Source organism: Scedosporium apiospermum (genome assembly GCF_000732125.1).
Source record: "Scedosporium apiospermum strain IHEM 14462 chromosome Unknown SEQ_SAPIO_0099, whole genome shotgun sequence".
Lineage (NCBI taxonomy): Eukaryota > Fungi > Ascomycota > Sordariomycetes > Microascales > Microascaceae > Scedosporium > Scedosporium apiospermum.
This window is the reverse complement of record NW_015971800.1, coordinates 924,682-943,632: the sequence shown is the minus strand read 5'-3', so window position 1 is coordinate 943,632 and position 18,951 is coordinate 924,682. Positions and strand designations below refer to the sequence as shown.

Sequence of the window (18,951 nt, the reverse complement as noted above, 5' to 3'; positions counted from 1 at the left end):
CTGAATTGCGGCTTCAATTTTCTAATCTGCGGCCGACATAGCCAAGGCGGCCAAATTTTGGAACCCTACCTACCCCCGAGGCCAATGTACTGGGTGATCAAACCTCACATTCACCAGGCGCTGCCTCCCTTGCCAACTCGCTCCATGTCTCATAGTCTCCCCTAGTAACATTCCCAACTGGGACTACCCATTGTGCATATCCTAGTGTATGATACTGAAGCGTGATCTCTGACGGACGTGCCGGGTTCGTTGGCCCATCTGCTGCCTGGGCATAGCCCAGCATGATTTCGCCCTCGCTCGAGTTAGAACTTCCTCCGTTCTCCCCTTGAGCGTCGTCCCACGAGAAGCAATTCTGACAGCGGTAAACGAGCTCGTAGCGCGACTCATTAACAGATGAGCGGATATACGTGATAGTTGGCGAACCGTCGCCGCTGTAGGGATCGGGCATAAAGTAGTCGGTAGCCCAGCGAAAGGACGTAAGAACCTGATCGTTATATGGATAGGCAACTAGGAGAAGAGAATGGATCATATGACCATCGTGAGCTATGCCGCACCACCCTGTTCGATCAGCGCTCACACTCGCGCAGCTCTAGAAAAGAGAGAAATCGTTGGTCATCTGAAAGGAATAGATGAGGGCCGAGAACATACTAGGTACCCAATGTACTCGCCTGTATCATTTGTTGTGGCGTTCTCTGGCAGGACGATGCCGAATGTGACACCTCCATCGCCGTTTTCTGCTGGGGGAGCAGTCCAGGTGTCAAAGTTAATTCCGGTCTCTTCATCGGTGTAGGACCCTACTATCATGTCGGGATACTGGCCTAGACAGCCCCTTGCGACTGTTGACCACAAATTGTCAGCAGGGGCCGGTCAACTTGGCCAAACTGAAATGAGGCAGAACGTACATAGTGACAACGTTACTGTCGTCGAGACAGACAAGTGCCGTAGGAGACGCATGGCCGAGGTCAATTATCTAGGAACCTTTTGAAATAGAGCACTTCGTCGCTATTAGACTTTGGTGCTGTGTTCAACGAAGTTGAAGAATAACGAGGCGGGAAGCTTCCCACCATCCCATCTGCAGAAGATCCCATCAGTTCCTGCGAACGAATGGGGAGCCTCCGAATGGAAATGGAAAATCTTCTCGAACAAGTCAGGTGGGAAGAATCCTCCGGCAGTAGTTAGCCGTGATGTTCAATATCCACCACTTTGGATAAATTCCGGCACGAATATAGACCCGCCGTTCTATCTATTTTACACGTTTGAGGCATGCTATCTTGTATAGAAATGGCGCCCCTCGTCTTCAGAATTTCTAATGCCAGGCTCACTACTCCCTGCCGAACGCATTGGGAGTTCGAACGTGTATATCAGTGACTTCGCTGGTGGTGCCAACCGGAAGACCCTCCCTATTCTAAGCCTCGGAGGCCCGCTCTTAACAACTGTTTGGGTTTTGTTTTCGAATGAATGATGACTAGATCGCACAAGTTATTAACTGTTAATTTAATCATCTCCCTTGCATTTGCTATTAATATGATCTATTGACATGCCGGGTCGTGATGCGCATCCGGTCGAGGCTCAAAATTCAGCACATCTTGAAGTGAGTGCATCCCGGATTTCTGGTGGGCTTACAGGGTTAGATGTAGTACGGATGGGACTTTAGTACGCGCGTATAGTTCAACGTTGAGAGTAGTGGATAAGACGGACGATCGTAAGGGCTAAAGCGATGAAGACTTAGTCTGGCTAGAATAAAATTCAACAAAAAATCTCCGTCTTGCCAACGGCACTTGGGATATCTGGTTTCAACCATTTCTCCAGGGTTGGAAACCCGAGGTCGTCGAGCCCCGGGCCAGGCCAAGATAGCAGTAAACATATTTGTCCAATGCTATTTCCGAAACGCAATTTGAGAACAACGGAGTTCGTCTCTGACCCGAAGCATTCTTGAGGCCCGTTTCGAACTCTCGGGGTCTAGTGCATTTCGCAATGCGTTGTCACCGGGCCGAGCCTTAAGACAATCAGCAGTTGGCCCATGGGCAATCGGTGATCTTCCTATCTACCTCTCGATTCGAGCCCCTTTTTGGAGAGGCACGGAGGGACGTCTGATGGTGGTGTGGCAGCCGCAACACTGCCTTCCGTTTAATTGGTGCCACGGGTCTGGACGCCAGTCTGGAAGAAAGAGCTGTCTACATCCCAAGGAGACCGTTTCATTCTCGGCGTCTTTCCGGTGCTGTTGGTCTTTGACTGCATTCGTGCATGAAATTCGCACGAGTTAGAAACGCATTTACCAAGCGGCACAGCCATCCTTTCGGGACCGGGCCGGCGTGTTGAAGCAAGCATCGAAATTTGTATTTAGTTGACGTCCTATCCGCACGATGTAAAATTGAATCCAACGCATTTTCCTCTCCGGCATCGACACCTCAGCCTAGCCAGAGACCATGAAGTGCTTTCTTTACCTAGTCACGAGCTGCTTCTTGCTCGCCACGGTGGCCCAGGACAACGATGCAGATCAGACAGTAGAGGATCAGTATCCAGAAACGGCCGAAATCTTTTTCGACGACAGCCTATCTCTCTCGGGTTACGCCCTAGTTGAATTCGAACCCCTGAAGGACGGTCACACGAATCCGAATTTGTCCGATACGGCGGAGTACGAAGGCTATGACTGGACTCAGGAGTTTCCTGGTTCCAAGCTCGGCGACTTCAAGGCCCATCTCCGCGTCGTAGACAACGTCCCATTTCTCGAGGACAGCTCTGATGGAGAACTCGTTCCATCTACTACGAACAAGACCGCCGTGTCAACCGTAACATATAACCTCCCTCAATCATTGATGGATGGCGACAAGGTCAAGCCTGTGCATCCATCCTGGTTGATTTGTCGACAGATCTGGATTGCAACAAAGCCCGGTAACACCCAAGGAGATCACCAATGCGGTTTCATCCCGGACCAATGCCGCAAGGACTGGACTGAACAATTGACCCGGAACTGGGTGAGTGGGGATGAGGTCGGACGATGTACTGCCCATTATGTCTACTCACCGCCGAAGAGTTGCCTCGATTCGATTGGCAATGCCTCCACAATTCTCTACCGTATGTTCGTACCCCATACATCCCTGAGATTAAACATTAGGTACTAATGGCAGTGGCAGAGCTTGACGCCAGTTATTTTGAATATGACTTTTGGATTGACCTCTTAACTCAAGATAAATTGGGCGATGTGGCCTGGCGGGTCGGCACTGGGTCCAGTCTAGACCTCAATAACAAAACCTCCCTTCAAAAGGCATCAGAGAACACCTTTATCATCACAACGGCATGGGGTTATAGTGTCAATTCGAGTAGCGACAGCCGAGAGACGCCAGATGTTAGTTTTTCTTGCTTGAACGTCCAGGAGGACTCTAAGCCCAACTCGAACGAGAACGGCTCCCCTCGGACTTTTGGATTGTCCGCCATTGGGCTGATTATTGGAATTGGGTACGCGTTATGGGTTCTATAATGGAGGACTCTTTGGGCGAGGACCAGGATTTAGTAAACTACTGATAAGCTATGATAGTATTCACATCAAGGCTATTGACAATGGCTCCGGGGGCAACAAAAAAAAAATTCTTAGCAGATAGCCCGTCAGGATTGCAATTATAAAAGTCGGTTAGCATCCCAGATTAGCGCCATCAATCATATTATTTTAGTAGATAGTGCTCCTAACTTTCAAGGCAAGAGAATCCCATAATCTACACGCCGTGCGTCCGATAAGACCTCGGGATGGTCAAAAATAATACAGAAGACGGCCACCTTACTCTCCGTTGAGGGCATTCATCTTCTCAGCATGCTCGTAAACGAGAGTCTTGGCCTCCTCATCATCAAGGTAGATGGTGAAACCGTCATTGTGGTTCCGGCCAAAAGAGTACTCAGAGTATCCGTACTGCCAGTACATGTCGGGGACCTTCTCCTCGACGGAAATCTCCTGCCATCCACCGACAACTTCGAGCCTAGTCTCGTTACGGGTTTGGCCCAGGGTTTCCTGGCGAGCCTCGGGAGTCATCCACCCGTACTCCTCGTGAACCACTGGCTTGCCAGCCTTCCTTGCGGACTCAGCGTGGTCGTGGATCCACTGATTGGTCCACTCGACGGTCTTGCTCCACCAGTCGGGGTAGGAGTGGAAGACGCCAAAGTCGATATTTTTGAGGCTGATCTCATGGTCGAAGTCACCACCGTCGGCACCATTGTAGGCCCAGTCGTCGGACTCGACATTGAATCCACCTTCTCCACCCCAGGTGACAAGATGGTTGGGGTCGATGCTCTTGATATAGGTGCTTATTTCGTCGATCCATCCAGACATAAGTTCCACGGTGCAATTTTCGCTGCGGGGGAGGTTGCGGGTACCATCAGCGCCGCAGCGGGGTTCGTTGGCAAGCTCCCAAGCCATGATGGCGGGCGAGTCCTTGTAGCGGGTGACGAACTCCTTAACGTAGGCCTTGAAGTGATCCTTGATCACGGGCAGGCGGTAGAACTGGAAGTAAATGCGTGCGTTAGGGAGTGCAGCGCGTTTTATCCATTACAGTCGGGCATCACATACATCATCGTGATACTGGCCTCCAAGGTTGACAGTGTACATGTCCATACCACCATAGTCTGCCCAATTGTTGGTGAGGGCAACGATGAGCTTGATTCCGACCTCGGTGGCGGCGTCAACAACCTTGTCGAAGCCCTCAATATTGATAGTCGGCTTGCCATTGTCCCATCTCTGAAAGACGACCTCGGTAGTCGCACCCTCGCCGCCGTATTGAGGAAGACCGTTAGGGTCGTAGGTGGTGTTCTTGTCGTTGAAGCCCCAGGTTCGGAAGACCTTCAGGCCGGCATCTTTGGCCGCCGTCAGACCCTTGACGACATCGGCTTGAGTCTATTGAATATCTTTAGTACGAGTCTTCGCCCTGGGAAGGGTGTAAACGCACGCCAGAGAAGGGGAAGTAGTAAGCATTGCTTCCCGCAAAGTAGAAGTCCTTGCCATCGAGCTGGAACTTGCCATCCTTGACCGTGACGAAGCCCTTAGGAGGCTGGGCTTTGCACGCCCTGCGACGATGAGGCCCGGCAAGAGCTCCGGTGGCGGCGAGACTGAGGGTCAAGAGAGTGGTGGGGTTAAAATGCATTTCGACTTGGAGAATCAACGAGAGAATAAAGTTGAAGTAACGAACGTAAAGGGCCTTTTGTGGTCGAACACAAGCTACACCAGTTTAAACCAATCGTGGAAAACCGCCGCATCGCGAAGCATCAAAGAAAAAGAAAGTAACGGGCGGCCATTCATATATATATCATCACCTATTAGAACACCAGTTCGGGGAAGATGGAGCTTCCCGTTAATGCGGTACGGTGCCAGGGGCCAAAGCTTTGGCACATTGGCTTCTCCAATGAAATCTACATCTAATGAGGTGTACACCGACGCCGGTCTAATTTTAATTGACACGGAGCTTCGAGGACCGCGTTTCCCGGATTGGAAGAATGCAACCTAGCGATTGGCCAGCAAAGATAACAAAGGAAAGACGAGCAGCGCCCCACTTGCCTGGAGAAGTTTTAACTTATTCCGGACAGGGAAGAGAGAGCTGATGATCGCTGACCGGAGCATAGGTGGATGGGCAGAAGGCGGTTCAATTCGGGGAATCTCTCGCCCCGCTTCGCCTAGACGGAGGGGCGCACTGCGAGGTCACATTTGGGGATGTGGAGGTTCCATTAAACACTACAAAGGCACGTTCATTGGGTTCAGTTGACTGCAGCCACCATTTCTTCAGAACGAGAAGTTAATCTGCCGACGGCTCGGTGGGCAGACGGCAATACTTATTACTAGTGAAGAAGTCTTCGATGACTATGGCATCTACTATCTCACCCGACTCATTGAGGGAACGATGATTCTGGAGTCGGCTCGGCATCTGTTGAGAGGTTGATACCACAAATACAGACGATCAGCTTTCAATGGTTTCTCTTGTCGGAACCTTTATGAAGCAGACAGAGGAGCAAAAATAATACATACGACCATAGCTCGTAGAGAACTGAGGGTCCCGTCCGCTCCCCTGTACATAAGCTACGAAGCGCCAGACTAGTAGTTGGGTCGGTGACGACCAGCGAATCCCTGGTGTTGTATGTATTTTTTGTGACTTCTTTTTCCTTTTTTTTTTTTTTTTTTTTTTTTTTTTTTTTTTTCGTGCTCATTCTTTCAGGCACTCTTCCAACGGTCGTGACGTGTCACGATGAGGGAGCCATGGAATGATGACTATTAACCTTATTTGTTCTCGACGGAGAATTCAGTCACGTGAGGAGAAATGCCATGGAGAACCAAATCCGGACAATTTTGCTCTTCGTCTTTCCACCAATCAGTTTTTCTGTCAGGGGATTATCGCGCTCCCGGAGTCCCGGGGCACGTCCCCGTAGGCTAGAAAACGAGGAGCGGAAGTGTCGTGTTGCCTTGGGTGACTATCGTTGCAGCTTTTCGAGAGTTTCTTTCCGGCGTATGCCCGATGCTAAGGGTCGAAGATGACTTGACAGGAGAAACCGACTTGAACTAATGTCTGCTCAGAGTGACTGATTGCCAATGAAAGTCTTCTTGGAACGACCGAACGTAGGCCCTGGTGAAGATTAATTCTCATGTGTGATGGGTGGCTGTGAGATTTGGGTATTTGGGAATTTGGTTTGGAAGAGGCAAGGGAAGCAATCCGATAATAAACCTATTCCCGGACCGATTATACACTGGTAAAGGCGAAGCAATATCAGAAGAATTCTGCGGGGATTTTGACATACTGACCTCTCACTCGTAAATTCATAACACTAGTTCAGCCAGGTTTAGGAGGATTGTCCGAAGGACTATATTCGGGGCATGAAAGTATGGACTATAGACGATGATCCAGGGTCTTGACTTTAACCTGTGAGCCTTTTCATCCCTCTTCCACGTTCTCTAAGCTGGGTTGACATCCTTGACCCTTCAGCTTGGAGTTTCCAACAGAGGGGCAAGAGAGGTGCGAAACTCGGTATGCAGATACCCTTTTCTTTCCTATGGGCCGAATCTAGTAGTTAAGTCTAATTGCGGTTGCCCAGTATCTTGTTAAACTCTGTTTGGAGATTGCAGGATCTACAGTCATTCCGAGCGCTATTCATTGTTTCCATCCCCAGGTCAGTATTGGCTCCTGTGTGGTTGCTCTTCTGGGAAATCCTTGGTACTTTCGTGAACTTTAATAATGGAAACATGTGAGGCAAGTGGGGCTTGTTAGCGGCAAAACTTTCGTCGTACTCGTACCAGGGCTCGTTTTCTGTGCCTCGTGCCTCGTGCATTGTTAAATATCACATGGGATATCACTGGGGTCATCCCTTCCTCGACTCTAAAAAGGCAGTTGATCCGTTGCTCTTTCCATAGCCATGGTCTCCAAGCATTCCCTCTCTCCCATCTCCCTTTTCTTGCCTCCATCTCCATCTCCCATTCCAACTTCATCATTTTGAAATATCCCCATATATCGAATATTGTTCCATCCATCTCCATCTCGGCGACACCCCATCTCCTTGTCAAAATGGCCGCGCCTGATGATACTGGGTCCCATAATCCGACCTCGACCCGAAGGATCGCTCTTTATCGGACTCTCTCGTCGAAGTCTGTGCAGTCGACAGCCTCCAGTTTTGCTAAGCGCATGAACGCGACCCGCGCAGATTCTTCGGCTCCCTTTACAGTCATCGGTCGAGGCACCTGCGGCACTGTTTACGAAATCCCAGGAACCGTCCGTGTTGTGAAGATAGGATCTTCGCTTCACACCGGTCTCTGGCAGGATTTTCTCCAAACCAATCTTGCCTACAGATCTGTGATTCAGACAGAGGAACAACTTCGGAATCTCTTCCGGCACAAGCTCTCCATTCCCCGAGTTCCTCGATGTTTCGAATATCACACCCCCGATGATCAGAATTTCTGGGACCCTATCCAACCTAGGATCCCCTCGGACGATCGGCCCACCCGGGCGGCCCTTATCGAAGAGCGTGTGCTCCCAATGCCCAGTGAGACTCGAGCGTTCCTGATCTCAACCTTCTTCCCCGAGGAGATCCGAAAGGATGCGCTCGACAACGACGAGAACAAGGCCTGCCTTATTCGTCTCTACTTCGACGAGAAGGAACCTGAAGGGATGTGCTACGATACGCTCCAAAATTTCCCACTTTACTACGACAGAATGCTCGCACTTGACTTGGAGCTTCCTGATCTCGTGAAAGAGGTCGCTATCGGGCTTTCCATCCTTCACTGGCAGGCCCATCTCGACGGCCGAGACGTCGAATTTGTTCTTGGGACCTCTGCTGCGGGGCCTACGATTCCCCCTCATACGATGGATTTCAAAGAAGGTAGTACGCCACGCTCCGTTTACGAACATGATTTCCGCCGACGCCGAACTCACATTTGGATGATTGACTTTGACAAGTCGCGCCCCTTCAAGTTGACGGATACGGATACGGATATTCTCGACAAGCTTGTCCCTGCGACGCACGGAAATGACCCATATTTTCCGAGGCCCGATATTGACGCCTCTCTCTGGCAGGATTTCGTGGATGCCTACATCAAGAGCAGCGAATTCATCTTGAAGCAGGAACTATCGGCGGCAAAGATTAAGGATCGGGTGAAAAAGCGAATTCTAGAGTTGCCCGAGCAATTTATCCAAAAACTAAAAGTTAAATTTGAAGAGCAGGCAGAATTTGAGGCTAACTCTGAGAACTTCGTTGTTTTTGGCAACGACGACTCCGAGACCGGAGGGCAGGATGAGGGTGATAACAAAGGAATGGGGGCTGAGGGCCTGAGCTCCGAGGAAGACTCTGGTGACGAAGAACGCAGTAGTGATGAAAACTCTGACGCGGAGTAGTTTGGGAGTGAACCCAGCACGGAAAGGTAACGCGTGTGTTTCCTTCCTGAGCATAAAGCGGCTGGGGATCACGCGGTGAAAGAAAGAATCCGTTTCATACTACTAAGCGAGAGAACTCAGAAGTTCGGGGAAGGGTGACAAGATGAGAAGGCTAGCTGGAAAGGTTTAGTATACGTAATTATTGGAAGAAGAGACTCCCTTCTGAGTTCTTACTCTCGTTCACGTACCTCAAGGGCTGTGTATGATTATATTCTGGGGACACGTCGCAAGGTCAAGGCTTGGTCAGACACTAAACAGCACTCCCTGGGGCGAGCCGCATATTTGACCTCGAACATTCACTTGCGAAATCTTCGTCACATTCACATCCTGTAGATGACTGACAAACCCCGTGTATCATTAAATTATGTACTGAAATTAAATATAAATTATCAGGAGTCTTCGGCTTTTACATGCGTATTATAATGACCATTGAAGTGGACCACTTCCGATTACAACTTGGTCAGGACAATATCATCGACTTGAACCTCCTTCGAACCTCCAGATCCGCCGTACGTGAATTCGATCCTGACAGTAACACTATTGGAAGTAGTCGAGAAAATTCCCGAACCAATCGTCGCGACGGAAGTGAAGCTCGAGGCGGTGATAAGTCCACCAGCCTGCTGAGAATCGTTGACGTAAAGGGTAGCGTAGACGCTGCCCGAAGTCGTTGTCCTTCGGGCCTTGAACGACACCTTGTAGTTCGCTCCCGGGCAAACGGTGACGGACTGGACGATGCGTTGGGGCAGGTTTCCGTTTCCGCTGTTGATGCGAGCACGGAGCGCATAGCCCTGAGCACCACCGACGGCGATACGATCCACGTCGGCATCGCCGGCTTCGAGGACGGACCAGGTGCCGGTGAGGCTGCCCTCGAAGTCACCGTTGATTATGGGGTTGCCCGCGGGACACGCAAGCACGGAGGTGGTGACAGTCTGGACGGTGGTCTCGGTGGTCGTGGTAGTGGTCGTGGTTGGCTCCGTGATTGTTGCTGTCTCCGTCTCCGTCGTGGTTGTAGTCGTGGGAGTCGTGACGGTTTCCGTCTCCGTGGTGGTGGTAGGCGTCGTGACAGTCTCGGTCTCAGTGGTGGTAGTCGTGGTAGGCTCAGTCAAGATCTGAGTCAAAGTCTCAGTCTCCGTGGTGGTGGTAGTCGTAGGCTCGGTGAAGACTTGAGTCAGGGTCTCGGTCTCGGTTGCAGTGGTGGTGGTGGGCTCGGTGACGACCTGTGTAAGGGTCTCCGTCTCAGTGGCCGTCGTAGGCTCAGTGAGAGTCTCAGTCAGGGTTTCCGTGAGGGCCTGGGTAACGGTGATCGACTCAGCAGGAAGGGTGATCGTGGTAGGGATAGTCAGGGTGATCTCCTGCGTGAGGGTTTCGGTTTCGGCCGGGAGGGTAACAACCTCGCCCTCTCCTGGGATGGTTAGTGTCGTGGTGGCGGTCGCGGTGACTTCCTCGCCGGGAACAGTAACAGTAACTTCATCACCAGGAACGGTTACAGTAACCTCTTCACCGGAGACAGTGAAGGTGACTTCGTCACCAGAAACAGTAACGGTCTCCGCAAGCGTGATTGTGGCAGCATTGTCATCGCCGGGGACAGTGACGGTGATGGTCGCAACATCGTCACCACCAGGAACAGTGATCGTCTCCGCAACAGTGATAGTCGCAGTGTTGTCCTCATTAGGAGCTGTAATCGTGACCGTCGCGTCCTCCCCGCCGACGGTAACTGTCGTGGGAACAGTGACCGTGACCAACTCTCCAGCGGATGTGTTGGGGCATTCAGATTCGGTCACCGTCTTGGTCACTGTGTGCCTGGTCCTGGACCTCTAGTGAATATCTCCTGTTAGTTCGATAACTCTTGGACGAACTGCTATAGATAAAGGATGGGTATGTAACACGAACGGTCTTGGTGCACTTCGACTTAGAAGTGTGTTCCAGGCCACGAGTGCCCCGGTGACCGCCACCGAACCGATTTCGATCTTCTGGGCCGGCGACCGCTGCCAGCGCCAGCGACGTGGCCGAGAGAAGGACGAGACCTGTGATCTTCATTATAACGATACACCTAAAGTTCTATTATGAAGAGAGAGTAATAGGACCGAAGTCCAAAAAGACAGAAAACGAGTGTGAGAGGTCGATCAAAGAATGGACGACTGAGGTTCAAGAGTCTAAGGTCCGAGGGAGGCAGAATGCCTCCGGGTGTGGAGGCGTGTCAAGATATATACGAAATACTTCTAGCTAGCACTCTCCCTCTCTCCCCAGATAATCCCGCCCAACGAATACCCTCCACTGCTTCCGCGCCGCCTAGCAGAAAGGGGGAGTGGAGGGGAGGCTGCAAGCTGCATTAGCGGCATCGTGAGATATGGGAGACAGACTTCGCCATCTGTGAAGGAGTCATTTCTGGGAATCGATAGTCTCGCCTGAAGGGCCATGCCACTAAACCTAATCCAGGCTCGCTTTCGAGATTCCCTCTGTGCGGCTGGACGCAATCCACGGGGCTCAAATTACCGGGGTGGTTCGTTTCCCATTGAAGACTGGGGTTAGCGTCCCCTTTTCGGCTTCAGAAAAAGCTTGTGGTCAATCGAGAATTAAACTGGCCAATCGCCTTCTTCGTCCCATCGAGTAAACGCTCGAGCTATTGAATCTACCATATGCAGGAACGACAAGCATGACCCCTTTTTCGCCCACACCAAGCTGGAAAAGCGCTGGTCCCCGTCCACTAGTACTTGGTAGTGTAAATTTCATCGTACCCCCTCCAATTCCGGGCGCGTCAATATTATCGTGCTCCAAGCGAAGGAGGGTGACTAGGGATGCCAGCCAGGGGTGTAAGTACACGGATCGAGGTTTGAATCCAATCGTATGAGGTGGCACAAAGGATTGATGAAGGATGTTTATTTCCTTCGGAAGAGGCTTCGTTTGCATGGGAAGCTGGGGCACGGGACATGAGCGATATAACGACCATCGGTGTCAACTTTCAGTAGGATTATCTTTCTCCAAAACATGCCAGTATTGCCCACCACCTAGATACTTCGTGCGACATGGAATTGAATGCACTTCGTACTTGTACCAGCACCTCGGCATAGAAGTAGAGATGCGGAGCAGGGACGCAGACTCGAAGCCCGCTGCAAGAAACGAGGCTTCTACTCCAGCATCAATGGTGGAAAAGGCTAAAACGTCACTTGCTGGAATGAAACAGTTATTTAATAATACCCAGTCCAGCCGAGCTCAGGTCTTAATCCAAGCGCAATGTCAGGGAGTCCATACAGAGGCATACATCCAGGCAGACCGCTACGCCTAGCTTCGACACACGAGCTAGATCCTGGCATTCATTCGGTGGAGAGTGGAAATACTCGTGCGCGAAGAGTTTGGGGAATGAGTAACACGAAGTATTGATGTAGATTGATCCCTTTTCTTGGTGCTCTTGTCTCAACCCTAACCCCAAGACATTTCATATTTGATATTTATTTACAGGGAAGTAGGGCAATAATAAGCTGAGACACCGCGATCGTCCACATTCAGAGTCGGAGATACAGAACTGACAACCAAGATCTATGGAGGTCTCAGATGGATCATGAATGGCCTAGTTCACAGTATCCTTTTGACCCCTTTGCGATGGTGGCTTCCCCACATTCGGAAGACCCAGGGTCAGTCGATCCGTAAACCCATCGAATATGGAATTGCCGGGCTTCCTTGCAGAGATTCATTTTGACGGTCTCGAATCATTCCAAGACTCCACCTACATTGACCTCGAACGGCGTATCGAGCAGATGGTGGGCTAATAAAACACCCGCCAGGCACATCGTTTAAGAAGGAAAAGAAGAAATAAATAAATACAAAAAAAGAGAAAAAAAAAGATTTGTGGAGGAATTAAGGATGATCTACATTTTCTATATCAGCAACCCGGAGCTTGACAATCCAAGAGTCATCGGGCCCTTGAAAGAGCCGGGGATAGTCGCCAGTTTGAGGGTAGGGTTGATATTACCGGCTCCTCTCCCTCCACCTCGGATGTTACATGTTCAATGGTATCGAAGAATTTCAATACATGGATCGCATCTTCGTCACGGATCTCCTATGTCTACATAGCATCGGCGCTAGTAGGGTTAGTGTCTTACAACGACTTCAATTGATGGGACGGTCGCTGCCTGGAGAAACAAATCCCGATCGACGTAGCTAGGGAAAGAAAATCTGCCAGAGTACTACCTTCCCTGCTAATTGCCCTGCTATGTAGTCCCAAGCAGTCTAGCCTGCCGTTCTAGAAATAGGGTCTTAGCACGATCCTCCTCCAAAGTCACCCTCTTATCCGCCATTGTTATCACCATATCCATTGGCCCCGGACGGAGTGTCCACTTGGATAGTTCTTGGTCGCCGTCTTCTCTAGTCTGTTCGTACCATTCATGCAAATAATATGATCTTTTCAGCGTTTGCACCATCATCACCTCAACGGAGCACCAGGCTCGAGTGTAGTACTCATCGTCCACGAGGCTCACAACCGCGTTGCACTGCGCGAGAATCATTGGTAGAGCTGCCACCCCCTTTGCTGGGTCTTCCTGGTCGACACAGGCGTAGTCCTAGTCTTGAGTGTCAATATGGTCCGTTATAGATTCGGTGAACAGCCAAGACGGTGTGAAACTTACCAACCAAATACTCAGTCGCGATGGATTGATATCCGGATGAAGTTGTAGCAGTCTCTCCACAGCCGCAATTACACGATTGTACTGCGTATTATTCTGGTCATCGGGTGACGTTGTGACGTTGGCCACTTTCAGCCATCGATAAGAGACGAAGACAATGTATTCGCCCGCTGAATGCTCGCAGCCGGGGGTGAATGTCTCCGTCATGGAATCGTCCGACCTAGGGAATTTTCCGAACTGGACAAATTCGGAATATCGAAGAAACTTGAGTTGGTCGAACTTGTCGCTCTTTCGTTTGTCCTTGGCCAGCTCTTGGGCATAGCGGATCCGGAGCTTTTCGATGGAATTATGACCGCCATCGAGCAGTACGGGCCGCAACTCTTCTTGGAATAACTCACGGTAGCCTTTTCTCAGCATCGATTCGTATTGCCGCTGAATTATGCCCTCCTCCGTGCTTCCGGCTACTTTGCGAAGTCCTTCGAGCACGAGAACCTCCATTTTAGGATCACCACTATACACGGCATAGTCTAGTGCTGTATATCCATGCTCATCGACCAGATCCAGATCAGCTCCTGCATCTATCAGATCGCGTAGATACTGACGGTGCTCTTCTGAAGGCTCTTTGCAAAGTGCCATGGCTGGAGTACACCCGTAGGGAGGGTTAAACTGCTGGAGAGCTTCATCCCGTCGACCACCCTTCAGAAGAGCGAATCCATAGAAGAGACGAGTTACTGCTACGACAGTTGTATCTTCTGAATCCGCTGTCAGGTCCATGGCTATTGAAGCAGTTTCGATAGCGGCGTTGTTGTCGTTCCTGGCAGAATAGCAGAGGGAAAGGCGAGTAAGACCAATAATTTCCCACGTACGTCCCTGGCGTCTTCGGTGCTTGGCACCTCCGCCCAGATCAAGGCTTTGTTCTTCATCTTGTAATCGGCGCGCTCTTTCGATTCGTTCGTTAAGGCACTGAATGGCTTTTTCCAATAATCCCATGTCACCGGTCTCCCCGAAGAGTTGATAATAGACCATTCCTAAATTGCCAACTGCGCGGCAAGTGGGGCGGTCAAACCCGAGAGCTTTGGCGGTTTCATACTGATCTGAGAAGGCCGATCGAGCTTCTCTGACTCGGTTCATGTGGCGATATAACACGCCCAACTCCCCACTAAACTCAACCCTTTCTACACTAACACCTAAGCCGTCCATGGCTTTCCGCAAATGGCTCTCTGCTTGGTCGTATCGGCCGAACCGCCGGTACGTATTGCCGAGTCCTCCGTGGACGATGCTGGTGTAGCGCTGAGTGTTTGGAAACCCCTTTTCAGATTGGCAGAGATGAAGGGCACTGTTTAATTCTCGGAGAGCATGTTCCCATTCCGCTCGATCCATGTGATACCGGCCTCGGGCCATGAAAACTTCCCACCTGCGGACGGCCTCAACTCGACTAACCAGCTCGGCAGGAGTAATGCCGCCAGGATCGCGGATCTGGGTGAACGACTCTGCGTCTTTGGGTCCAAGCACCGGAGCATCCATGACGAAACCCCGACTAGCGTCGAAAAAGAAGAAGGTCGCATGAAGAACGTCCGGTTGAACTGTGGATGTATGAAAAGAAGCCTCAGGGATCGTATAGCTAATCCCCCGGGTTTGGATGGTGGAGTTTTGCTTTTCTGCACGCATGAAGTCTCCGGTATTCACGACCGTGGATGACTGTTGGTGCGTTTTGTACGTCGTGCTTCCCTTATCTTTGCTGTCTGTCCAACCAAGAGCGTACCTGGCATGAGTGGCCTCGCCGATGGTAGTGACCGGCTTAACTTTATACGGCGTGTCCTTCCCTTCCCCAGCAAGAATCCAGCCTTGGGCGAATGCCTGGTGAGAATGGACAGCGAAGTCGGCATTTCCACGGCAACCATCGGGCATCCAGATGTGGAGCCGGAAGAGTTCGTCAATATTTCCATCCTTGATCAGACTGCAGAGGGCAACAGATAAAAATCCCTGCGCACTTCGACTTGCCGCCCAGCGAAGTTTGGACTCAGGGGTAACAGCAAGGGCACTTCGAACGATCCGCCAGACGAGGTCCAGTTCATCGGCTTGGACTTGGATACCCTTTCGACCAATAACCCTAAGGAAGGTGATTCCAATAGTTACTAAGGATATGTGTCGCGCGTCGTCCTCTCCTTGAAATTTTGCTTCTGCTTTTGCGCACAAATCTTGCAGGGTTATGCGGGCTCGGTCCGCCTCGAAGCCCTCAATCGCCTGCGGGGTCAACGAGGCGGGGTCGAAAAACCATCGATGAACCTGGGTTGCATCGTCTTCATTTACCTTGGCGGCGCCAAGCACTCCCTGGAGAACTCGAAGGAGCTCTGATGTCGAAAAGATGTCCAGATTTATATTTAAACCGTTACAGCGGTTCTCGTTTTTCATTGCATCGCCCGAAACAGTTCCGTTCTGTTGGACTTCTTGCCCCATTTTTGGTGATGTAGGATACTGCCGATTTGGGGAACGCAGGGCGGCTTGTCACCCCGGATCAAGATAGTTTTTGCGGGTCCGACTCACTTTAAACCTCACCCTGGCAGACTGAACACGTCAAACTCAAGGCGGGCTGAGACTGCTGCCTGTTATCTTGCTTGAGGCGAACTGGTATCGCCCTATTGTCTCACCCAAACATGCACCGCCCCAACTGTCAGTCTCGTCATGTTGCATAATACTGGGCCTGACGGGGATGGGTGGGGTTCTTTCTACGTCGGTCGTTATTTTCCAAGCTATCCAATTGTCCCAGTTAACTGATTATTATTACAAAACAACATTTGAAGAAAGGATTTGATGGCATGCCCACTGATTTAGATTGTCGGACAGGAAGAAGGCCTGTGTGAAGGCGCAGGGGACATCTCATGCCAGGTAGAGGTTTAAATGGAAGCTTTGCTCCGGCCTGTTGCAATAAAGGCCCAAGCTGGGAAATCCCTTTTCCGGGCAAGACCTGACATGTCCATCGACCACCATCGTCAGTGCATCCCCGAAATGGACCCCATCATTTTCCAAATTCAACTGCATGGGAGTGTACTCACACTCCGCGCTATGTGCAGTCGATTCTTGAGACTGGAGGACCAGTTAATCGGGCTGGATCGTCGGCGAATCTACGTGACGAATAAAACGAAGAGATTCGGGTATGGGGTCAGATATGTGGCGCCATTAATGCAGTCGCAGTCATTTGTTCTGGTCATCCCGAGCTGTTGGTCCTGGAGCTCCGACACAGAGTAGGGACGTATTTTTATTGCAAGACCCGACAAAGGAATGGATCTGGCGGCGTTTTACAGCGCCGGCTGTGATCATCGTCGTGACTGGTGGGGGAGCTAAGTATTGCACCGTTCAATGTTGTTTTTTGACCGTGATCCACCCGAAACGAGGTCCGGCAATGCCTTTGACAACCTAGAAATACCCCCGCTATTACCTCCTGCATCTCGAATTATCGAAGTTTGCCGAGTCCGTGTTGCCAGAACGATTGTCAGTCTCGGACGATCCCCAGATCGGCAGTAGAAAGGACATCCTCGCCAAAGGAAGATGGCGAATGCCACGCGTGACCTTCATTCACTATCCCGGTGCAGCAGTTAGCGACATTTGTCTATATTGTTATTGGACCGAGCTCTCAAAATTTCCTGGGATAAGTCGTGTCACTTCAACGTGCAACTATTGAGTGAATAATAGTGACTGAGCCTTGCCAATTTATGCCACAGTCCACCTCAAACTGAAATGTGAGCACACAGCGTTGTGTAATTGGACATCCTGGGGTTTCAAGCTGGAACTCTGCTACGGCGGGGAGAAAAGAGTCTTAGAAGCGGAGACCAGCATCAGAAAACAGCACGAAGAACTTGAGCGCGAGTGTGGCCAACAAGACTGGCGTCTTAGCTTCCGTGCTGGGCCAAAGTGCGTCGGCATCCTTGGGGAATGTCTTCTGATTACCTCTAGATCTGATATGATCGGCATCAAGCTTACTGGAGATGGCCTTCGGTGGGTAAATCGTTGGCTCTTCCACTATTCTGGTGGACAGCTCTAACAAACTTCATACCCTCAAGGATATGACGTGCTCTTCGCAAATGTTAGTGGCTGCGTCCAGCTAGGATCGGAGACATTTAGGAAGACGGAGGAGAAAATGAGACAAAGAGCGCGATTGTCGCACGAGCTCTCAAAACCAGGTGGAACTGTAATGAGACTTTCCCCTAACGAAGCCATTTCCGCCAATGCACTTGACATGAGCTAACTCGCCTTTGAAAAATGCTGAACAGATTGAAAGAATGCTTGAATTCTGCGATGTCAATCAAGACGAAGCGGATGACAAGCATCTGCGTATGTATGTACTGCATGGCCAGAGGGCCGTGGGAAAATGCTCGGCTGCCATCACGGAGGTTGAGCAGCTGTTCGACCAGTGGTCTGAGAAGACGAGACGTCTGTTCTCGGCCTTGGAGAATGCGTGCGGTCAGTGTCAACGCATGGTACTGATAGGTGCGGAACTAAATAGTTTAGAGGGAGGAAGGCGGATGAATCCAAGGTCGTCGAAACAAGTACTGAAAGGATGAGAGCCAACGTTAAGCGCAAGGAGGAGTCAAGGGCCGCCGAGAAAGAGCTGCTCCAAAGGCACCACGAATCACTAGCGAACCTAAAGGTGAGAAAAGAGTGGTATGAAAACCACGCAGAGAAAATAGGTACGGCCTTTCTTCCCCTCCGAGCCCAGGAAAGAACGCAGTCTTCTCACTAGCATCGACCTTCAAAGAAGTAGTAGGCGGGATGGGTCTTGCTGGAACTGGAGCAACTGCAGTAGCTAATACTGCTGCTCTCTAGTAGGTGGAGTAGCGTTTGTGGTCAGCTCTGCCGCGGCGTACATTCATTACTGCATCAGTGCGACACATGACGGAGCTCCAGTATCGAATCATATCATTTATGGCGTCCCTACAGGGGATTTCGGGGGTTACAGATGACCTTGTGATGAGCGTTTTGGTCCACCGCCCGGCGGAGTCTGGGGGTCGAATAAAGCCAAAGATCAAAGCGGTACGTGTGGCATGTTAAGAAGCAGGAATTAACTCTCATTAAGGATATGGCGCTTCATGCCTTTGACATGATGACCCACTTCAACTTCGTCTCCAGAGCATCGCCGGTGTACACGGCGGTGTCTTCTTCACATCACCCCCACCCTAGACGCCCTGCCTAGCCTTCGCCTCCATGAGTCAGGAACGGACGAGGATGTCAGCGCCAGAATGAAGCAGCTACATGAGCTGAAGGTTATAACTTGTGGGGAAACAGAAATACTGGTAGCCAAGGTTCGTGCCGCGGTTCTGAGCTTGTGAACATGGTGTCTGGCATTTGAGAATAGATGCATGCAGACCTCAAAGGAGACTTCAAGAAGATAACTGAAACGTCGGCCAACTGCCTTAAACCTGTCGCTCAGTATCTGGATGCCGGAGAGGAGA

General features: G+C 50.8%; 5 protein-coding genes and 1 pseudogene across 5 annotated transcripts; 2 read left to right on the top strand and 4 right to left on the bottom strand.

The window, feature by feature from the left end:
• Window positions 1–97: 97 nt before the first annotated feature.
• Window positions 98–954, bottom strand: SAPIO_CDS5714 (uncharacterized protein; the record flags this gene model as incomplete). Its single annotated transcript, XM_016787985.1, has 3 exons — window positions 98–484; window positions 649–836; window positions 903–954. The coding sequence occupies 3 exons, from the start codon at window positions 952–954 to the stop codon at window positions 98–100; spliced, it is 627 nt and encodes a 208-aa protein (XP_016642300.1).
• A 1,472-nt stretch (window positions 955–2,426) lies between these two features.
• SAPIO_CDS5713 (uncharacterized protein) lies at window positions 2,427–3,478 on the top strand (the record flags this gene model as incomplete). The annotated part of the gene is made up of 2 exons (XM_016787984.1): window positions 2,427–3,075; window positions 3,189–3,478. 2 exons carry the CDS (start codon window positions 2,427–2,429, stop codon window positions 3,476–3,478), a joined length of 939 nt encoding a protein of 312 aa, XP_016642299.1.
• A 294-nt stretch (window positions 3,479–3,772) lies between these two features.
• Window positions 3,773–5,126, bottom strand: SAPIO_CDS5712 (putative mannan endo-1,4-beta-mannosidase C; the record flags this gene model as incomplete). Its single annotated transcript, XM_016787983.1, has 3 exons — window positions 3,773–4,489; window positions 4,556–4,879; window positions 4,932–5,126. 3 exons carry the CDS (start codon window positions 5,124–5,126, stop codon window positions 3,773–3,775), a joined length of 1,236 nt encoding a protein of 411 aa, XP_016642298.1.
• A 2,400-nt stretch (window positions 5,127–7,526) lies between these two features.
• Window positions 7,527–8,849, top strand: SAPIO_CDS5711 (annotated as a pseudogene; the record flags this gene model as incomplete).
• Window positions 8,850–9,337: 488 nt separating this feature from the next.
• Window positions 9,338–10,925, bottom strand: SAPIO_CDS5710 (Non-specific serine/threonine protein kinase; the record flags this gene model as incomplete). Its single annotated transcript, XM_016787982.1, has 2 exons — window positions 9,338–10,702; window positions 10,779–10,925. The coding sequence occupies 2 exons, from the start codon at window positions 10,923–10,925 to the stop codon at window positions 9,338–9,340; spliced, it is 1,512 nt and encodes a 503-aa protein (XP_016642297.1).
• A 2,168-nt stretch (window positions 10,926–13,093) lies between these two features.
• SAPIO_CDS5709 (uncharacterized protein) lies at window positions 13,094–15,961 on the bottom strand (the record flags this gene model as incomplete). The annotated part of the gene is made up of 2 exons (XM_016787981.1): window positions 13,094–13,441; window positions 13,508–15,961. 2 exons carry the CDS (start codon window positions 15,959–15,961, stop codon window positions 13,094–13,096), a joined length of 2,802 nt encoding a protein of 933 aa, XP_016642296.1.
• Between the last annotated feature and the right edge of the window lie 2,990 nt (window positions 15,962–18,951).